General features: G+C 40.2%; 2 protein-coding genes across 5 annotated transcripts in view; one reads left to right on the plus strand and one right to left on the minus strand.

Annotated features, from left to right (window-relative positions):
- Positions 1-12,182, minus strand: part of LOC138948185 (26S proteasome non-ATPase regulatory subunit 5-like) — a 37,791-nt gene extending 25,609 nt beyond the window's left edge. Inside the window, exons 1-4 of one of the 2 annotated variants that reach the window (XM_070319685.1) lie at positions 11,972-12,182; positions 11,382-11,526; positions 9,509-9,641; positions 3,533-3,636 (exon numbers count right to left, since the gene is read on the minus strand). In XM_070319685.1, the coding sequence (XP_070175786.1) occupies positions 3,533-3,636; positions 9,509-9,641; positions 11,382-11,526; positions 11,972-12,147 (558 nt within the window). In that variant the 5' untranslated portion in view covers positions 12,148-12,182. Of the gene's footprint in view, positions 1-3,532; positions 3,637-9,508; positions 9,642-11,381; positions 11,527-11,967 lie in introns of both variants that reach the window. The other variant, XM_070319686.1, reaches the window with a different exon arrangement.
- A 3-nt stretch (positions 12,183-12,185) lies between these two features.
- The window catches only part of LOC138948182 (coiled-coil domain-containing protein 180-like), a 166,797-nt gene continuing 160,648 nt past the window's right edge, over positions 12,186-18,334 (plus strand). For all 3 annotated transcript variants that reach the window (XM_070319677.1, XM_070319678.1, XM_070319679.1), the window contains exons 1-6: positions 12,186-12,405; positions 12,731-12,951; positions 13,645-13,733; positions 14,422-14,479; positions 14,917-14,968; positions 17,474-17,578. In XM_070319677.1, coding sequence (XP_070175778.1) covers positions 12,337-12,405; positions 12,731-12,951; positions 13,645-13,733; positions 14,422-14,479; positions 14,917-14,968; positions 17,474-17,578 — 594 coding nt within the window. In that variant the 5' untranslated portion in view covers positions 12,186-12,336. The remainder of the gene's footprint in view (positions 12,406-12,730; positions 12,952-13,644; positions 13,734-14,421; positions 14,480-14,916; positions 14,969-17,473; positions 17,579-18,334) is intronic.

An 18,334-nucleotide genomic window follows, 5' to 3' on the forward strand; every position in this document is an offset into this window, starting at 1 on the left:
GAATGATGCTATTGCTAGCCGTGTTTTCCCATGTTCTTCTTGGCCCTGATGTAGCACACGGAATGATGCTATTGCTAGCCGTGTTTTCCCATGTTCTTCTTGGCCCTGATGTAGCACACGGAATGATGCTATTGCTAGCCGTGTTTTCCCATGTTCTTCTTGGCCCTGATGTAGCACACGGAATGATGCTATTGCTAGCCGTGTTTTCCCATGTTCTTCTTGGCCCTGATGTAGCACACGGAATTATGCTATTGCTAGCCGTGTTTTCCCATGTTCTTCTTGGCCCTGATGTAGCACACGGAATTATGCTATTGCTAGCCGTGTTTTCCCATGTTCTTCTTGGCCCTGATGTAGCACACGGAATTATGCTATTGCTAGCCGTGTTTTCCCATGTTCTTCTTGGCCCTGATGTAGCACACGGAATGATGCTATTGCTAGCCGTGTTTTCCCATGTTCTTCTTGGCCCTGATGTAGCACACGGAATTATGCTATTGCTAGCCGTGTTTTCCCATGTTCTTCTTGGCCCTGATGTAGCACACGGAATGATGCTATTGCTAGCCGTGTTTTCCCATGTTCTTCTTGGCCCTGATGTAGCACACGGAATTATGCTATTGCTAGCCGTGTTTTCCCATGTTCTTCTTGGCCCTGATGTAGCACACGGAATTATGCTATTGCTAGCCGTGTTTTCCCATGTTCTTCTTGGCCCTGATGTAGCACACGGAATTATGCTATTGCTAGCCGTGTTTTCCCATGTTCTTCTTGGCCCTGATGTAGCACACGGAATGATGCTATTGCTAGCCGTGTTTTCCCATGTTCTTCTTGGCCCTGATGTAGCACACGGAATGATGCTATTGCTAGCCGTGTTTTCCCATGTTCTTCTTGGCCCTGATGTAGCACACGGAATGATGCTATTGCTAGCCGTGTTTTCCCATGTTCTTCTTGGCCCTGATGTAGCACACGGAATGATGCTATTGCTAGCCGTGTTTTCCCATGTTCTTCTTGGCCCTGATGTAGCACACGGAATGATGCTATTGCTAGCCGTGTTTTCCCATGTTCTTCTTGGCCCTGATGTAGCACACGGAATGATGCTATTGCTAGCCGTGTTTTCCCATGTTCTTCTTGGCCCTGATGTAGCACACGGAATGATGCTATTGCTAGCCGTGTTTTCCCATGTTCTTCTTGGCCCTGATGTAGCACACGGAATTATGCTATTGCTAGCCGTGTTTTCCCATGTTCTTCTTGGCCCTGATGTAGCACACGGAATGATGCTATTGCTAGCCGTGTTTTCCCATGTTCTTCTTGGCCCTGATGTAGCACACGGAATGATGCTATTGCTAGCCGTGTTTTCCCATGTTCTTCTTGGCCCTGATGTAGCACACGGAATGATGCTATTGCTAGCCGTGTTTTCCCATGTTCTTCTTGGCCCTGATGTAGCACACGGAATGATGCTATTGCTAGCCGTGTTTTCCCATGTTCTTCTTGGCCCTGATGTAGCACACGGAATGATGCTATTGCTAGCCGTGTTTTCCCATGTTCTTCTTGGCCCTGATGTAGCACACGGAATTATGCTATTGCTAGCCGTGTTTTCCCATGTTCTTCTTGGCCCTGATGTAGCACACGGAATGATGCTATTGCTAGCCGTGTTTTCCCATGTTCTTCTTGGCCCTGATGTAGCACACGGAATGATGCTATTGCTAGCCGTGTTTTCCCATGTTCTTCTTGGCCCTGATGTAGCACACGGAATGATGCTATTGCTAGCCGTGTTTTCCCATGTTCTTCTTGGCCCTGATGTAGCACACGGAATGATGCTATTGCTAGCCGTGTTTTCCCATGTTCTTCTTGGCCCTGATGTAGCACACGGAATGATGCTATTGCTAGCCGTGTTTTCCCATGTTCTTCTTGGCCCTGATGTAGCACACGGAATGATGCTATTGCTAGCCGTGTTTTCCCATGTTCTTCTTGGCCCTGATGTAGCACACGGAATGATGCTATTGCTAGCCGTGTTTTCCCATGTTCTTCTTGGCCCTGATGTAGCACACGGAATGATGCTATTGCTAGCCGTGTTTTCCCATGTTCTTCTTGGCCCTGATGTAGCACACGGAATGATGCTATTGCTAGCCGTGTTTTCCCATGTTCTTCTTGGCCCTGATGTAGCACACGGAATTATGCTATTGCTAGCCGTGTTTTCCCATGTTCTTCTTGGCCCTGATGTAGCACACGATGCCGTTGAAAGGTAATCTTGAACTTTAGCGTGTTAAATTCATAGCTCAAAATCCAGAGACATTCTTTACTTATTTTTGATACTTAAGTACAATTTTGATACTTAAGTATAATTAATTAATTTGGTTGTTCAATCGACAAAAATGCACCGAAAATGGCGTATGTTGTTAACTATGGGACATCATATACATGAAAGAGTTGTCTCCCTTGTCCGCTCATACGGATAATTCCTTCTTTGACAAATGTAAACGAAATGCATTCGTACAGTTCATCGGAGTTCATTCCGTAACTTCAAAGGGATCTAAAATGACTTGTTATGATTACAAGTGCAGGTTCTACAAATTTGGAGACTTAAAATTAAATGCCTCTGAATTATGAGCTATGAATTTAACACGCTAAAGTTCAAGATTACCCGTTGAAACGCCAAACGTGTTCAGGTTTTTTGTTTGTTTGGCAGGCTGTAGCTTTTTTCGGTGGCATAATTCAGTGCCGTGCGCTTCAACTCTAACCGAAAGCAAATTAAAGCATACGCGAGCCTTGGTCAGTTGGAGTTGTCTCCCGTACTCCTAACTTCAGTGCTGTAGACGGATGTACGCAAACAGCTCATACCGCAAACGGTTCGTAAAACGCAAGATCTGCACTGCACAACTTCAGTGCACCTGTACGCGAGAGCGCTTGGTCACTTTTTGAAGATTATTATCATGAAAGGAAAATTATCAAATAACGCGCTGTCCGAAGGAATGGAGATCTTATCGGACAATGACCGCGCTCAGTTGAAAACGATAGGACATCTGACCGCCATGCGGCTAAGTCAATCGAACATTTGAGCCTTTTAATCGGTCTATGTCCGATGTCCGACGCCTAACGACATCCCTGGTAAGGTTTCAAAAATAGGACCACTGTCACATGATGATGTGACAGATTTTCCTGATAAACCCTGTACCTCACTGTGTCATCCTTTGCCATCACAGCCCTTAAGGTTTCAAAAATAGGACCACTGTCACATGAAGATGTGACAGACTTACCTGATAAACCCTGTACCTCACTGTGTCATCCTTTGCCATCACAGCCCTTAAGGTTTCAAAAATAGGACCACTGTCACATGATGATGTGACAGACTTACCTGATAAACCCTGTACCTCACTGTGTCATCCTTTGCCATCACAGCCTGTAAGGTTTCAAAAATAGGACCACTGTCACATGATGATGTGACAGACTTACCTGATAAACCCTGTACCTCACTGTGTCATCCTTTGCCATCACAGCCTGTAAGGTTTCAAAAATAGGACCACTGTACATGTGCCAGACTTACCTGATAAACCCTGTACCTCACAGTGTCATCCTTTGCCATCACAGCCTGTAAGGTTTCAAAAATAGGACCACTGTACAGCGCTCCAAGGCCTCCTGGTGTTTCACCTGAAATCAAATCAAATTAACTTTATTATCCAGGCCTGAAAGTGGCAAGCATTTTACTCGCCCTAACATGTAACTGGCAAGTAGAAATATTCATCTACTCGCCAAATGCGAGTAAAATTGCTCAAACAAATTGTTGATTTGGCTAGGAGTAGGAAAGTTTGCTCTCTGGCTAGTACATTTTCAGAATCACCAGCCAAAGGCTAGTACAGTAGACTCCGCTTAATAAAAACACATCGGGACTGGGCAATTTTGTATTTATTAACCGAAGTTTTTATCAACCGAATTAAAAAAAATAAAATCAAACAGAAAAAAAAAAGAATTTCCTCTCCTGTGAAGGAAGCGATCATGAAGTAAATGTACCTGTACCTGTACGATTCAGTTGAAGCGATCATGAAGTAAATGTACCTGTACGATTCAGTTGAAGCGATCATGAAGTAAATGTACCTGTACGATTCAGTTGAAGCGATCATGAAGTAAATGTACCTGTACGATTCAGTTGAAGCGATCATGAAGTAAATGTACCTGTACGATTCAGTTGAAAAACTTGTCCATTGTCAGCTGTTTCAGTGGCTCTTTGCGCAGAAATTGGTACAGAAACGAATGCGAGACGTCCAAAAAGGTTGCAGCTTCCCGAACACTCTTTGCTGTCAGACTATGGAAGCGATCAAGAAGTTGAACCTTGTCTTGCACCGTCATTTCTGTTCTTTTTCTCTTTGTGCCTTTGGACGCCATGTTCAAAACTGCGAGCTTTATACGTGTGTAGGAGAGAATGCAATGAGAGAATGCAAACGTGATCTAATTCTCGTGATCTCGTTTCCCCCCTAAATCACAATTTTCGCTGAACTTAGCTCACTAAGCTTCAGCAAATGCTTGCATTGTCTGTTGGGTGAGTAGATATCGCTCCGTGTTTGACAATACATTGTCAAATTTGTGTTAAGTGAGCGTCCCAGCAAGGAAAAAATACCCAATTTCGCCAATTTAACCGGATTTATGTATTTATTAACCGGAGGATTATTACATGGGCCATATAGTGATAAATCCGGACCGGACTAAAGTGTATTTTGAAAGCGGCTGTCCTTATTAACCGTGTGTTTATTAAGCGGATTCTACTGTACACCATTTTTTTAGACTTTCAGGGCTGTTCTCTCAAACCTTAGAAATGACAGAAGAAAGTTGACATCAAGTTTATCAGTAAATACAGTGGAACCTTGACATCAAGTTTATCAGTAAGTACAGTGGAACCTTTACATCAAGTTTATCAGTAAGTACAGTGGAACCTTTACATCAAGTTTATCAGTAAATACAGTGGAACCTTTACATCAAGTTTATCAGTAAGTACAGTGGAACCTTTACATCAAGTTTATCAGTAAGTACAGTGGAACCTTTACATCAAGTTTATCAGTAAGTACAGTGGAACCTTGACATCAAGTTTATCAGTAAGTACAGTGGAACCTTGACATCAAGTTTATCAGTAAGTACAGTGGAACCTTGACATCAAGTTTATCAGTAAGTACAGTGGAACCTTGACATCAAGTTTATCAGTAAGTACAGTGGAACCTTTACATCAAGTTTATCAGTAAGTACAGTGGAACCTTGACATCAAGTCTATCAGTAAGTACAGTGGAACCTTTACATCAAGTTTATCAGTAAGTACAGTGGAACCTTTACATCAAGTTTATCAGTAAGTACAGTGGAACCTTTACATCAAGTTTATCAGTAAATACAGTGGAACCTTGACATCAAGTCTATCAGTAAGTACAGTGGAACCTTTACATCAAGTTTATCAGTAAATACAGTGGAACCTTTACATCAAGTTTATCAGTAAGTACAGTGGAACCTTTACATCAAGTTTATCAGTAAGTACAGTGGAACCTTGACATCAAGTTTATCAGTAAATACAGTGGAACCTTGACATCAAGTTTATCAGTAAGTACAGTGGAACCTTTACATCAAGTTTATCAGTAAGTACAGTGGAACCTTTACATCAAGTTTATCAGTAAGTACAGTGGAACCTTGACATCAAGTCTATCAGTAAGTACAGTGCAACCTTTACATCAAGTTTATCAGTAAGTACAGTGGAACCTTGACATCAAGTTTATCAGTAAGTACAGTGGAACCTTTACATCAAGTTTATCAGTAAGTACAGTGGAACCTTGACATCAAGTTTATCAGTAAGTACAGTGGAACCTTGACATCAAGTTTATCAGTAAATACAGTGGAACCTTGACATCAAGTTTATCAGTAAGTACAGTGGAACCTTGACATCAAGTTTATCAGTAAATACAGTGCAACCTTTACATCAAGTCTATCAGTAAGTACAGTGGAACCTTTACATCAAGTTTATCAGTAAATACAGTGGAACCTTGACATCAAGTTTATCAGTAAGTACAGTGGAACCTTGACATCAAGTTTATCAGTAAGTACAGTGGAACCTTTACATCAAGTTTATCAGTAAGTACAGTAGAACCTTGACATCAAGTTTATCAGTAAGTACAGTGCAACCTTTACATCAAGTTTATCAGTAAGTACAGTGGAACCTTTACATCAAGTTTATCAGTAAATACAGTGGAACCTTGACATCAAGTTTATCAGTAAATACAGTGGAACCTTGACATCAAGTCTATCAGTAAGTACAGTGGAACCTTGACATCAAGTTTATCAGTAAATACAGTGGAACCTTTACATCAAGTTTATCAGTAAGTACAGTGGAACCTTTACATCAAGTTTATCAGTAAGTACAGTGGAACCTTTACATCAAGTTTATCAGTAAGTACAGTGGAACCTTGACATCAAGTTTATCAGTAAGTACAGTGGAACCTTGACATCAAGTTTATCAGTAAATACAGTGGAACCTTGACATCAAGTTTATCAGTAAATACAGTGGAACCTTGACATCAAGTTTATCAGTAAGTACAGTGGAACCTTTACATCAAGTTTATCAGTAAGTACAGTGGAACCTTTACATCAAGTTTATCAGTAAGTACAGTGGAACCTTTACATCAAGTTTATCAGTAAGTACAGTGGAACCTTTACATCAAGTTTATCAGTAAGTACAGTGGAACCTTGACATCAAGTTTATCAGTAAGTACAGTGGAACCTTTACATCAAGTTTATCAGTAAGTACAGTGGAACCTTGACATCAAGTTTATCAGTAAGTACAGTGGAACCTTTACATCAAGTTTATCAGTAAGTACAGTGGAACCTTTACATCAAGTTTATCAGTAAGTACAGTGCAACCTTTACATCAAGTTTATCAGTAAGTACAGTGGAACCTTGACATCAAGTTTATCAGTAAGTACAGTGGAACCTTTACATCAAGTTTATCAGTAAGTACAGTGGAACCTTTACATCAAGTTTATCAGTAAGTACAGTGGAACCTTTACATCAAGTTTATCAGTAAGTACAGTGCAACCTTTACATCAAGTTTATCAGTAAGTACAGTGGAACCTTTACATCAAGTTTATCAGTAAGTACAGTGGAACCTTGACATCAAGTTTATCAGTAAGTACAGTGGAACCTTGACATCAAGTTTATCAGTAAGTACAGTGGAACCTTTACATCAAGTTTATCAGTAAGTACAGTGGAACCTTGACATCAAGTTTATCAGTAAGTACAGTGGAACCTTGACATCAAGTTTATCAGTAAATACAGTGGAACCTTTACATCAAGTTTATCAGTAAGTACAGTGGAACCTTTACATCAAGTTTATCAGTAAGTACAGTGGAACCTTTACATCAAGTTTATCAGTAAGTACAGTGGAACCTTTACATCAAGTTTATCAGTAAGTACAGTGCAATCCCCTTCAGACCCCCACATTTCAGACTTCCTCCGTTTTAAGACCTTCAGACCCCACATTTCAGACTTCCTCCGTTTTAAGACCTTCAGACCCCACATTTCAGACTTCCTCCGTTTTAAGACATTGCTTTTTCAGCTTTGCTGTTCACACCAATTATAAAGACAGAAATGATAAACAGTATAATATTCATGACATTAGATAACAACACAATGTACATTCTGAATAGTACAGATAACAACAAAATGTACATTCTGAATAGTACAGATAACAACACAATGTACATTCTGAATAGTACAGATAACAACACAATGTACATTCTGAATAGTACAGATAACAACACAATGTACAGTCTGAATAGTACAGATAACAACACAATGTACAGTCTGAATAGTACAGATAACAACACAATGTACAGTCTGAATAGTACAGATAACAACACAATGTACAGTCTGAATAGTACAGATAACAACACAATGTACACTCTGAATAGTATAGATAACAACACATTGTACAGTCTGAATAGTATAGATAACAACACAATGTACAGTCTGAATAGTACAGATAACAACACAATGTACATTCTGAATAGTACAGATAACAACACAATGTACAGTCTGAATAGTACAGATAACAACACAATGTACACTCTGAATAGTACAGATAACAACACAATGTACATTCTGAATAGTACAGATAACAAGAAAATGTACAGTCTGAATAGTACAGATAACAAGAAAATGTACAGTCTGAATAGTACAGATAACAACACAATGTACATTCTGAATAGTACAGATAACAACACAATGTACACTCTGAATAGTACAGATAACAACACAATGTACACTCTGAATAGTATAGATAACAACACATTCTGAATAGTACAGATAACAACAAAATGTACAGTCTGAATAGTATAGATAACAACACAATGTACATTCTGAATAGTACAGATAACAACACAGTCTGAATAGTACAGATAACAACACAATGTACAGTCTGAATAGTACAGATAACAACAAAATGTACAGTCTGAATAGTACAGATAACAACACAATGTACAGTCTGAATAGTACAGATAACAACAAAATGTACAGTCTGAATAGTATAGATAACAACACAATGTACATTCTGAATAGTACAGATAACAACACATTCTGAATAGTACAGATAACAACACAATGTACATTCTGAATAGTACAGATAACAACACAATGTACAGTCTGAATAGTATAGATAACAACACAATGTACACTCTGAATAGTACAGATAACAACAAAATGTACATTCTGAATAGTACAGATAACAACACAATGTACAGTCTGAATAGTACAGATAACAACACAATGTACAGTATGAATAGTACAGATAACAACAAAATGTACAGTCTGAATAGTACAGTGGAACTCCACTTTTAAGACCTACAAAAAACACACACAAGATAATCAGGTCTGAAAGAGGAGGGAGTCTTAACATGGAGGTACATTTACTGAGGTTATGAACAGAAAGTCTGAGATAAAAGGAAATTAAACTACTCTTCTCCAACAGATCCAGGAGACACATGAGCCTGGCTTTAGAAAAAATGAAGACTATTATCGTCTCCCCCCCAAATGTTTAGCCTTCAAGATTGGAAACGGATATTTTGTTGTTGCTGCCTTACCTATGTTGTGTGTGACTATCCATTACATTGAAATACAGACCTGGGAACCCCTGTTTTGCACTTGGAGTATTCTCAAGCAAAATTGGTGTATTTTTAGAAAAATGAGCATACTCTACACAGCATTTAAGCATCCATGATTCAAACACATTTCACATGCATCGGTCACATCGTTAATTAAATTTGCCAAAACATTTAAAACAAATGCTTCTTTGAATGTTAGCTGACAAAAATCGCAATCATGTGTCAAAATACTGGATTGGATTTGGGGTGCGCTTGTGAAGAAAATGAATCTAGGAATTTTTCTCGTCGTATTTTTTTCTCCACTAACCTTACTTGTTCGTATTCTATACAATCATGCGTACAAAATACAGCAAAATCGTATGGGTTCCCAGGTCTGAAATAACTGCACAAATGGTTACCTATGTTGACTAGAATGGTGGTGGCCATGCAGGCCAGTTGCTGGTTAGGGCTGGCAATCTGCGAGGTGATTCCAACCATCAGGTCCGTGCTCTGACACAGCAGTTCTGGGCTCTCAGCGCTCACCCTCAGCAGCTGTTGATGACACAATCACACAAAACACAACATTATAGTTTGATATCAGTTACATCACCCTCAGCAGCTGTTCATACAATCACACAAAACACAACATTATTACCCAATATTGATGGACTGTGTGATGATATCTTCTTGCAGAAGATATCATCACACAGTCAGTCAATGTTAGATATATTGCTAATTCCCGGGACATGTTGTATTTACTGTAAAGAAATTACAAAAGTATTTGTCTCAGTTTTGGCTGTTCCATATCCCTCCCTCTGATTATTATTTCTTTTTGTTCACTCTTTTCTTGTACTTTTCAGTATTTCCAAATGTCTTTTCTTTCAAAAAGTCTTTAGTCACTTGCTCAACTAAATTCTGGGATCATTACATTTTCATAATATTTGTTTGTTTTTAAATTTAGGTGTTTTTGTTTTTGAAGTGCGGAAGCTTCTTCTTTTTAAGTTCTTCTTCTTGGCGTTCGCAGAGGAAGTGGGGAAGCAATAAAGAGGTCGTCGATATCACTTTTGCACTGAGCTCAGTTTTGCCCAATTGACCATTGGAAATCCACGTAACATATGAAATAGCAATATAGTTTGATATCAACACTCTGACACAGCAGCTGTTGACACAATCACACAAAACACAACATTATAGTTTGATATTAACACATTGAACAGCAGTTAGTTGTTCGTCCCGATCGCAGGTTAAACTTAAAGCCGATCAGAAACGTGGAACATGCTCCGGATGTTGTGAAAAGCTTGTCTGAGGTAAAGGGGCTCTTACTCTACCAGATCACTGAAGCTCCTGACAGAGTTATTTCCGGAAAACGTCTATCAAAATACACAGGAACCCCCTTGTTAATTTAACCTTCACTGTGCTTAATGGGGCGTTGACAACCCACTGAACCCAGAGCCTATAAAAAGCGTATATATAGATCTTTGAAACTATCCGGAGTTTTTGACTGAGACTTCGATCATGTAATCCTCAAATACCAGAAAACCTTCCCATCTCTCTAAAGGATGATCTTTGTAAACAAACAAATAAATGATGACGTAATTTGAACCACACAGTCCGGATATTGTTGGTCGTTGATGACCCATATAAAATTAAAGAAGGAATTTCACTGTGTTTATCTTTATTTGAATGGCATGGGTCGTACATGACCTTTGCTCTGCAAAGATGACAGGAGACAGTTTATCCCTTATCCCTATTCGGATGGCCTGGGTCGTGTACGACCCATACTTTTTATGTTGAATCCTTCTTTATAAAGTATGGACAATCCACATCATCCGGACTGCAAAGTGCAAAGTGTGATCCGCTGAAGGTTAAAGACTGACCACAAATGCTTGGCCTTAACCCTGATTCAGTGTCTTCACTACTTCCAAGAGCATTATAACCAAGAGACTACAGCTGCCGGACCCCATCACAAACAGTTCTCTACAATAGACAGGTGTCTGACCCTCGACATACAACTACAAGAAACATAGAGCTACTGAAAGTAATTTTTGTAAACAGCCCACAATCAAGGCTGGCAGACAACTCGGTCAGTGCAGAGAATCTGATGTAAAACCAAAAGGGAGACTACGTCACCCTGTCACAACGATTAGTGATCTTACGAGATAATAAACACTTAGTTCTTTAAATTGGCGCGATGGAACTCCAGAATCAAGTTGTCAATGTCAATATCAATTATCATGCACACGCTGCACACTAAACATGCATAAAAATAAACTTGATTGGCAATGGCAATACCTGTGACAAACAGAGTGACTGTACAGGTTCAGATCCCTGCTGCAGCAAGCGAATAAACTCGTGATGGAGGTTCTCCAGGATCAGAGCAGAGCTCAGTGAACCCAGCATGCGCTCCAACACACTGCAGCATACCTCCTGTTGTGTTCTGCAGGCACAAAAATAAAGTACATTAGACATAATTTATTGGTAAGCACTATCAATGAACAACAACAAAATCATTTTGGTCGATCCCGATGGCCCGAAGTGCTATCTTTAATGCCAGATTGTACTATAGATCATTATGAAGCAATACAAATATATCAAAACATGCGTCGTCTGCTATTGCAAGGGGAGTCACTCTAAATCAGACCTCAAGCTCAATCAGTTTCGCTAGGTCATTCCTATTATGGGCTTGGTAAGTCCGTGGTTCCAGTTACACTAATGCTCTTAAGATCGGCCCAAAAGTGCTTTTCAACAATCTATAACATAAACTGATGCCTCCTGTAACACATCATTTGCATGCACTCCAACTAGATTCATGATCACACCAATGCGAGCAAAATAAAAGTATCAATACAATGAACAGGTTGCAAAATCTTCGCAGCACCTACTTATCTTGTGTGTTAAGGCACTCAAAGACGGGTAAGATTGACACGTTTGGGACGACATTCCGTAGCTCTTGTGGTGACAATGACGAGACCAAGATTTTTAACTGTTCAAGACTGTCCAATTTGTTATTAGAGGTTGCTAAATTGTTGACAAGCGAAGCAACCGTGCTTGCCGCCATTTTGGGTTCATATCTCGCGAGATGACACGAGAAAATACAGGTTTCTAAGGAACACGATGGCGGCGTCCAAAATGGCGCTCTCTATCAAATGGATGGGTTTTGGACTTTTGAACTGAAACCAACGATCAGTTTTACCAAAGAGCTGTTACAAGAGTCAAATTTGTTTGTACTAGGAACAGATAAGCCAAAATGTCTGAGGCACAGACAATGCGAGTGGTCCCAAGCGGGAAGGTGTATCGTCAGATGTTTGATGCTCAGGTATTACTCTATGAGTGTTTACAAATTACATGAAGTCAAAATAGATGGGAAAAACCATATGAAGACGAAAGTGGGCATGGCTGCTGTCCTCCACTCGCACTTTTTAAAATTCTTGTATTAAATGACATACGGATGAAGTTAGTGGTTGATTTATTTCGTTTAGGAAATATGGAGTCCTAATTGATAGTAATTCAGTCATTACACAAGCAATAGGAATAGGATTAGGAACTACATGTATAATAATCTTAAGATCTGTATCCATTTATTTGAAGAAATTCCTGTAGTTAAAATTGTTTTGCATAAACATTGCTTACCATGATTCCAGTTGCAACTGAGCAGAAGTCTGACAAAACGAGAAAAGTCCTTGCCTACCTTGGTCAAAGTTGGACAAATATCTGCCAGTGCCCTTCCTGCAATTCCAGCTTCGGCGCCCGTGGTGCGTTTGACTCGAGAGGACACACAGCATGGGCTCTTGACCCCACGGCAGAAGACTTGGGTGGAAGGATTTCCCAACGATCCATACACTGAAAACCCGGTGGTGTACAAGTAAGGGTGGAGATACTTTCTGTGTACAAGTAAGGGTGGAGATACTTTCTTGGGGTGTGGTTGGGGGTGAGTGTATGAGCGATGGGTGTTGGTAGGTGAAGAGGAATGGAGGTGAGAGGAATGTGAGCTGTGTATATATAAATTAATATAATAGAAATCACGATAAACCTGCTCATGGGTGTATTTGTAAGTTTTAAGACACAACATTTTACACACCCACATGCACTTACACATATGCATACACGCAGTGACACACACTCATGCACATGTATACACACACACACACACACACACACACACACACACACACACACACACACACACACATGTACATCACACATACACACAGAGAACTGAAAAAACAAAACAATGCATGATTATGATTTGCCTCTCATCATAAATCTCTTTCCTCAGGCCTTTGTTTGGTTAAACACCTCTTTATAAACTCTCTCTCTCTTTATAAACTCTCTCTCTCTCTCTCTCTCTCTCTCTCTCTCTCTCTCTCTCTCTCTCTCTCTCTCTCTCTCTCTCCTCTCCAGAAATGAAACAAAACAAAAAACAACAAACCAAACAAGCAACAACAAAAACAACAAAAAATGAAAGAGACAACAACCTAGCTTTTTTGACTGCATCAATGCATGAATAATGATTGTGCTATACTTACCTCCAATTATTGCTCTTGTTTATTCACAGACAGTACAAAGAGTATCTCCAGAGCCAGAATGGCAATGCTGAGACCAATGACGCTGGGAAGGAGGTCAGAGGTTTACCAGATGTTGTCGGTATGTGCTGTTGTCAATTCTGCTTCATATTTGTTACATTGCCACAAAACAGAATTTTATTTCATTTCATTGCTGGGAAATTTAGGTCGCTAATCCTCCCAGAGGAAAGCTAGCAGCAACAAGAGTTGATCGCGTTAGCCAGGTGTGTATCGTGTTTAGATTTAATCAGCCACCTGCACTTCTGGCAGAATGAATGAGCAGGCATGGGAATTGTCCGCCCAAAGGCAAATTTCCGCCGAATTTTTTTTCTGTTCCACCGAAAAAGCAAAAGTGTCCGCCGAAAAAATAAATGGGGGAGGCAAAAATGGTTCTAAAAACTTAATATAATGGCAAACTTGGAGCTTAGATGACACCACATTACACCAGTTGGGTTCTTTGGAGAAACAAAAATTCCGCCCAAAATGCCCCCAAACCCTCCTAGCAGGGCTAGGCGCTTCGCGCCGTCGACTTTGCTATTACTTACAAATGTTCAGCCTTTTTTACTTACTTACTTATGCCTTTGACCCCGTCCGGGGCATAGGCCGCCTTTTTTACTTACTTACTTATGCCTTTAACCCCGTCCGGGGCATAGGCCGCCTTTTTTCCTTTGTTCAATTCCCATGTCTGATGAGGTCTTTACGTAGGTATTTCACCTGGGGTTTTTTGGGAAAAATCAGAAACTTGACATGTTTAACCCCTTTTTCCACAGTGCCAGCAAAGACAGGGTCTGACATCATTGACAGAATCACAGCAAGCAGAAAAGAGAGGTAAGAGGAGGAAAGCACATCTGTGTGGGTATTTTGAAAAATCCTTTAAACTTTCAAATAAGATAGATCTGTAGTTTTCAGATTTGAATTAAAAAGAGAACTGTACCTCAGTTCGTCAGAGAAAAGTTTTGGTCACCACAATCACCTTGGTTTTTGAAGCGCCCATCAAAAAAAATAAACCCAGAACACTGCAGATAGTAAAGAATACTTTTGGTGTACAGTGATTACTATCTACCTACTCATTGTATTGTGTCCAAATACTGTCATATGAGTCATGTCCTTTGTTTCTGAAAATGTCATTACAAAATGTAAAAATACAAAAAAAATTGTGAAATAAAACATTTTGAATGAGAGAAAAATGATTCCTGTCAAAAAATAAAAAGGTCTGTGTTTTATGTTATATTTTTAATTGCTTCACACATTGACATTGTTGACAGACATGAAACAGCAGTGGAGGATATGCATCAGGAACTTGCTGTCATCTGTGTGGTGAGTGCATGCTTGTCAATTTCAGTGGCAGAAGGGTTCTAAATGGACCAATTAAAAGAACATACAATTTCCCTGTAGGTGCTCTTCCTGTCAGTGTTTTTTCTGTATTCAGGGAATGCACCCGGGTGCTTTTTCTGTCAGAATTAGTACGATACAACTCAATCTTGCACCAAGCGCGTGACTCGTCTCAGCTTTGCTTCTCTTCATAGACATCCAAAATGCGTTTCAACAGGAGGACTTGATGAATTTTTCATTCCTTCAATAAAGATTGCAACAGTGATTCAAATCTCTTTGTAAAATGATAAAGAATGATTGAAACATATCAAATTCTGCCAATGTTGCTAAGCATCACAGACTTTCAGCGAGAGTCTGCGAAACGCTGCAGAAAAGCACCCGGGTGCATTCCATATATACAGGAAACCTGCCTACAGTCAGTACACCTACAGTCAGTACACCTACAGTCAGTACACCTACAGTCAGTACACCTACAGTCAGTACACCTACAGTCAGTACACCTACAGTCAGTACACCCATTTTTGGTCGACATAGACCCCTTCTGCATTAGTGTGTATGTGTGTGCATGTCCTGTTTCCCAATGGGCGGTTCTGGTGAGGTTATGCCCCTTCTTTCTTTCGGCTGGTAACAGGCGGAACCTCGCGGCAAGATTAAGAAAGAAAAAAACGTGCATTGGTTCCAAATAGCATGTCGCTTTGGTAACAGTTTGTGTGTAAGTCGTGCATTTTATACAGTAAAAAGACAATGGTAACAGGCGGAACCTCGTGGCAAGATCACAGGAGTTGTCTCGCGTTATCACCCCAGAAGTGCTCATTACCCTGATTTTGAGTGTGAATTGGCCAGTGTATGCATAGTTGTATGAGATCCTAGGAGTGGATAGTTAGATGTAAATTTGTTTACACTTTGGTGTAGTTTATATATATATGGGGTATGTATACCGAGAGGCATATACATTCCGCAAACTGAACTTTAAAAAATTACAAAAAATCAACTCAGTGGTGAATGTTTTCAATGTTTGAATATTTTATTTATTGGCCATTTTAGTGTTTATAAACCTTCGCTTAATTGATTTTGAATAGAACATCATGAAATGACAATTTTTCAAAAAAAGTGACTGAGTCCAAGCGCAATGATTTCGGAAAACGTTCAGTGTTCATCACGTTCAATGCTTTGGCCAGCTTTAAGCATCCCAATCGCTTGCTGTCTCTCTCCTTCATCAAGTCGTGGCATGATTGCGATATCTGATACAGCCAAACAGCCAGTTGCATTTTATAGGGCCATACACTATTTTTTTACGTTATTGTCTCTCGTTCAGCCCATTGTCTTTATTAGCACAGTGAGCTGTGGCTGGATCAGCAATACTGCAAAGCGCACGCTGACAGCGTGAAACATTTGCTCCAACACTCAAGATGTCAACTACAAATTACAGGTTCAATCTGATTTTCGTTTGAGAGCACACTATTTGCAGACTTTATGCCTTTCAGTATATATAGATATCACTGTAACATATATAGATATAGGGTTGCGGGTGTGCATGTGCAAGTGCATGAGTGCATTCACATGTGTGTGGGGGTGTGTGTATGGGGGTGTGTGTGTGGGGGTGTGTGTGTGGGGGTGTGTGTGTGTGTGTGTGTGTGTGGGGGTGTGCGTGTGGGGGTGTGTGTATGCATATTTGTTTGTGTGTGCTCATGTGCTTCTATATGTATATACGACTTGTGTCTGTGTGTGTGTGTGTGTGTGTCCGCGATGCACGCCCAAGGTTCTCGATGGATCTGTTTCAAATTTGGTGGGCATATTCAGCTACACCCCGGACACAACCTGCTCGATGAGATATTTCAACACGTGCTCTCAGCGCGCATGCAGCGCTGAACCGATTTTGGTTTTTCTCTGGATCCATTCCCAGTAACTCTTCCTTATCTTCTCCAGTGTTTTCAGCGTTTATCTCCCTTCCTTTGTGTGGCGTCAATCCATATTCCCGTTTCTATTTTTACAAGGTCACTGTCGACAACGCTCAATCCATATTCCCGTTATACTATTTTTACAATGTCACTGTCCCGGCGAAGCCGGGTATTACTCTTCTCCAGTGTTTTGCGCGTTTATCTCCCTTCCTTCGTCCGGTGCGCCGGCAAAGCCGGGTATTCAGCTCGACTTCTTCCCGGCGAAGCCGTACCCGGCGAAGCGGGTATTCATCTAGAACATGCATATGCGTGTAAATGAGTGCATGCATGTGTGTGTGAGTGTGTGATTGTGTGTGCTCTCCAGAAATCAGAAAATCAAGTCTTTAAAAAGGAAGAGTCTTAAAATGGAGCTGGAGGTAAATTGACACTGTGAATGACAGAGTTTATGAATAGAAAAGCTGTAAAAGTAAGGCCTTGAAAGGGGAGAAGTCTAAATGAAGGAGTCTTAGAGGGTTCATTTCCACTGTATGCAGATGTTGTTGATCTTGAGAACTTTTAACGTGATATGAATGTTCTCATTCACTCTCCGCAGGACATGGAGCCCAAGATCAACAAAGTGAGCGACGAAGTCCTGCAGGATTTAGCGGAGGATGACATCAAGATTGCACAGCTTCTGTCTCGTATTGAGACTGATGAGGTATGTATGTTAATCGCCTAACTGCAGACACCATGTATATCTGCAGAAAATGTTAATTTATCCCTGTTTAATGGTCAGTGAAGCTGATGAGGAAGCTTTGACAATGGAGACCTGTCACAACAGAATATGTTTTTGTGGAAAAAAGAAAAGGGTTGACAGATCGAAATATCTGCAATCCTTGAAATAGCAATCTTTTTTGGATTACAAATGTTTATCGCAAAAGACAGATAGTTGGTGTTGGATATCTTGGAATGACTGGAGGTAACTTACCTAACCCTAATCCTAACCCTAACCCTACCCCTTGTGAAAAAAGTAAGGCGTCTTCACACCGCTCTGAAGTTTTCAGGAGGCACATGAACAGCAAGTTACTAACTTGTCATCTTCAATCTGTTGTTGATCTTCAATATAGTTGACTGAGAATAACCATAATGTATTTATAATTGCTAGTGGACAAATTAGTGTGTGTATGTGGTTATGTGGGTGTTGACTTGGGCGCCAGGGCGAATCACGAAAAGCAGTAGCTTCAAACCCTGGCCCCTGTTTTTATTTTTCATAGGTACACTATCCACTTTATCTTTCACTCTACAGGGACCTGAGGCCCCCATCCAGTGACGATAATTGCCCTGTATAGGGATTCCCTCAGTATGAAGAAGAAGGATTTGTGTGGATTAGGATGTGTGTGTGTGCAGATATGTGTGTGTAAAGGTATAGTGGTTTTAGTATAAGTGTTATATGTGTGTGTAAAGGTATAGTGGT

This window comes from Littorina saxatilis, linkage group LG15, assembly GCF_037325665.1.
Source record: "Littorina saxatilis isolate snail1 linkage group LG15, US_GU_Lsax_2.0, whole genome shotgun sequence".
Taxonomy (NCBI): Eukaryota; Metazoa; Mollusca; class Gastropoda; order Littorinimorpha; family Littorinidae; genus Littorina; species Littorina saxatilis.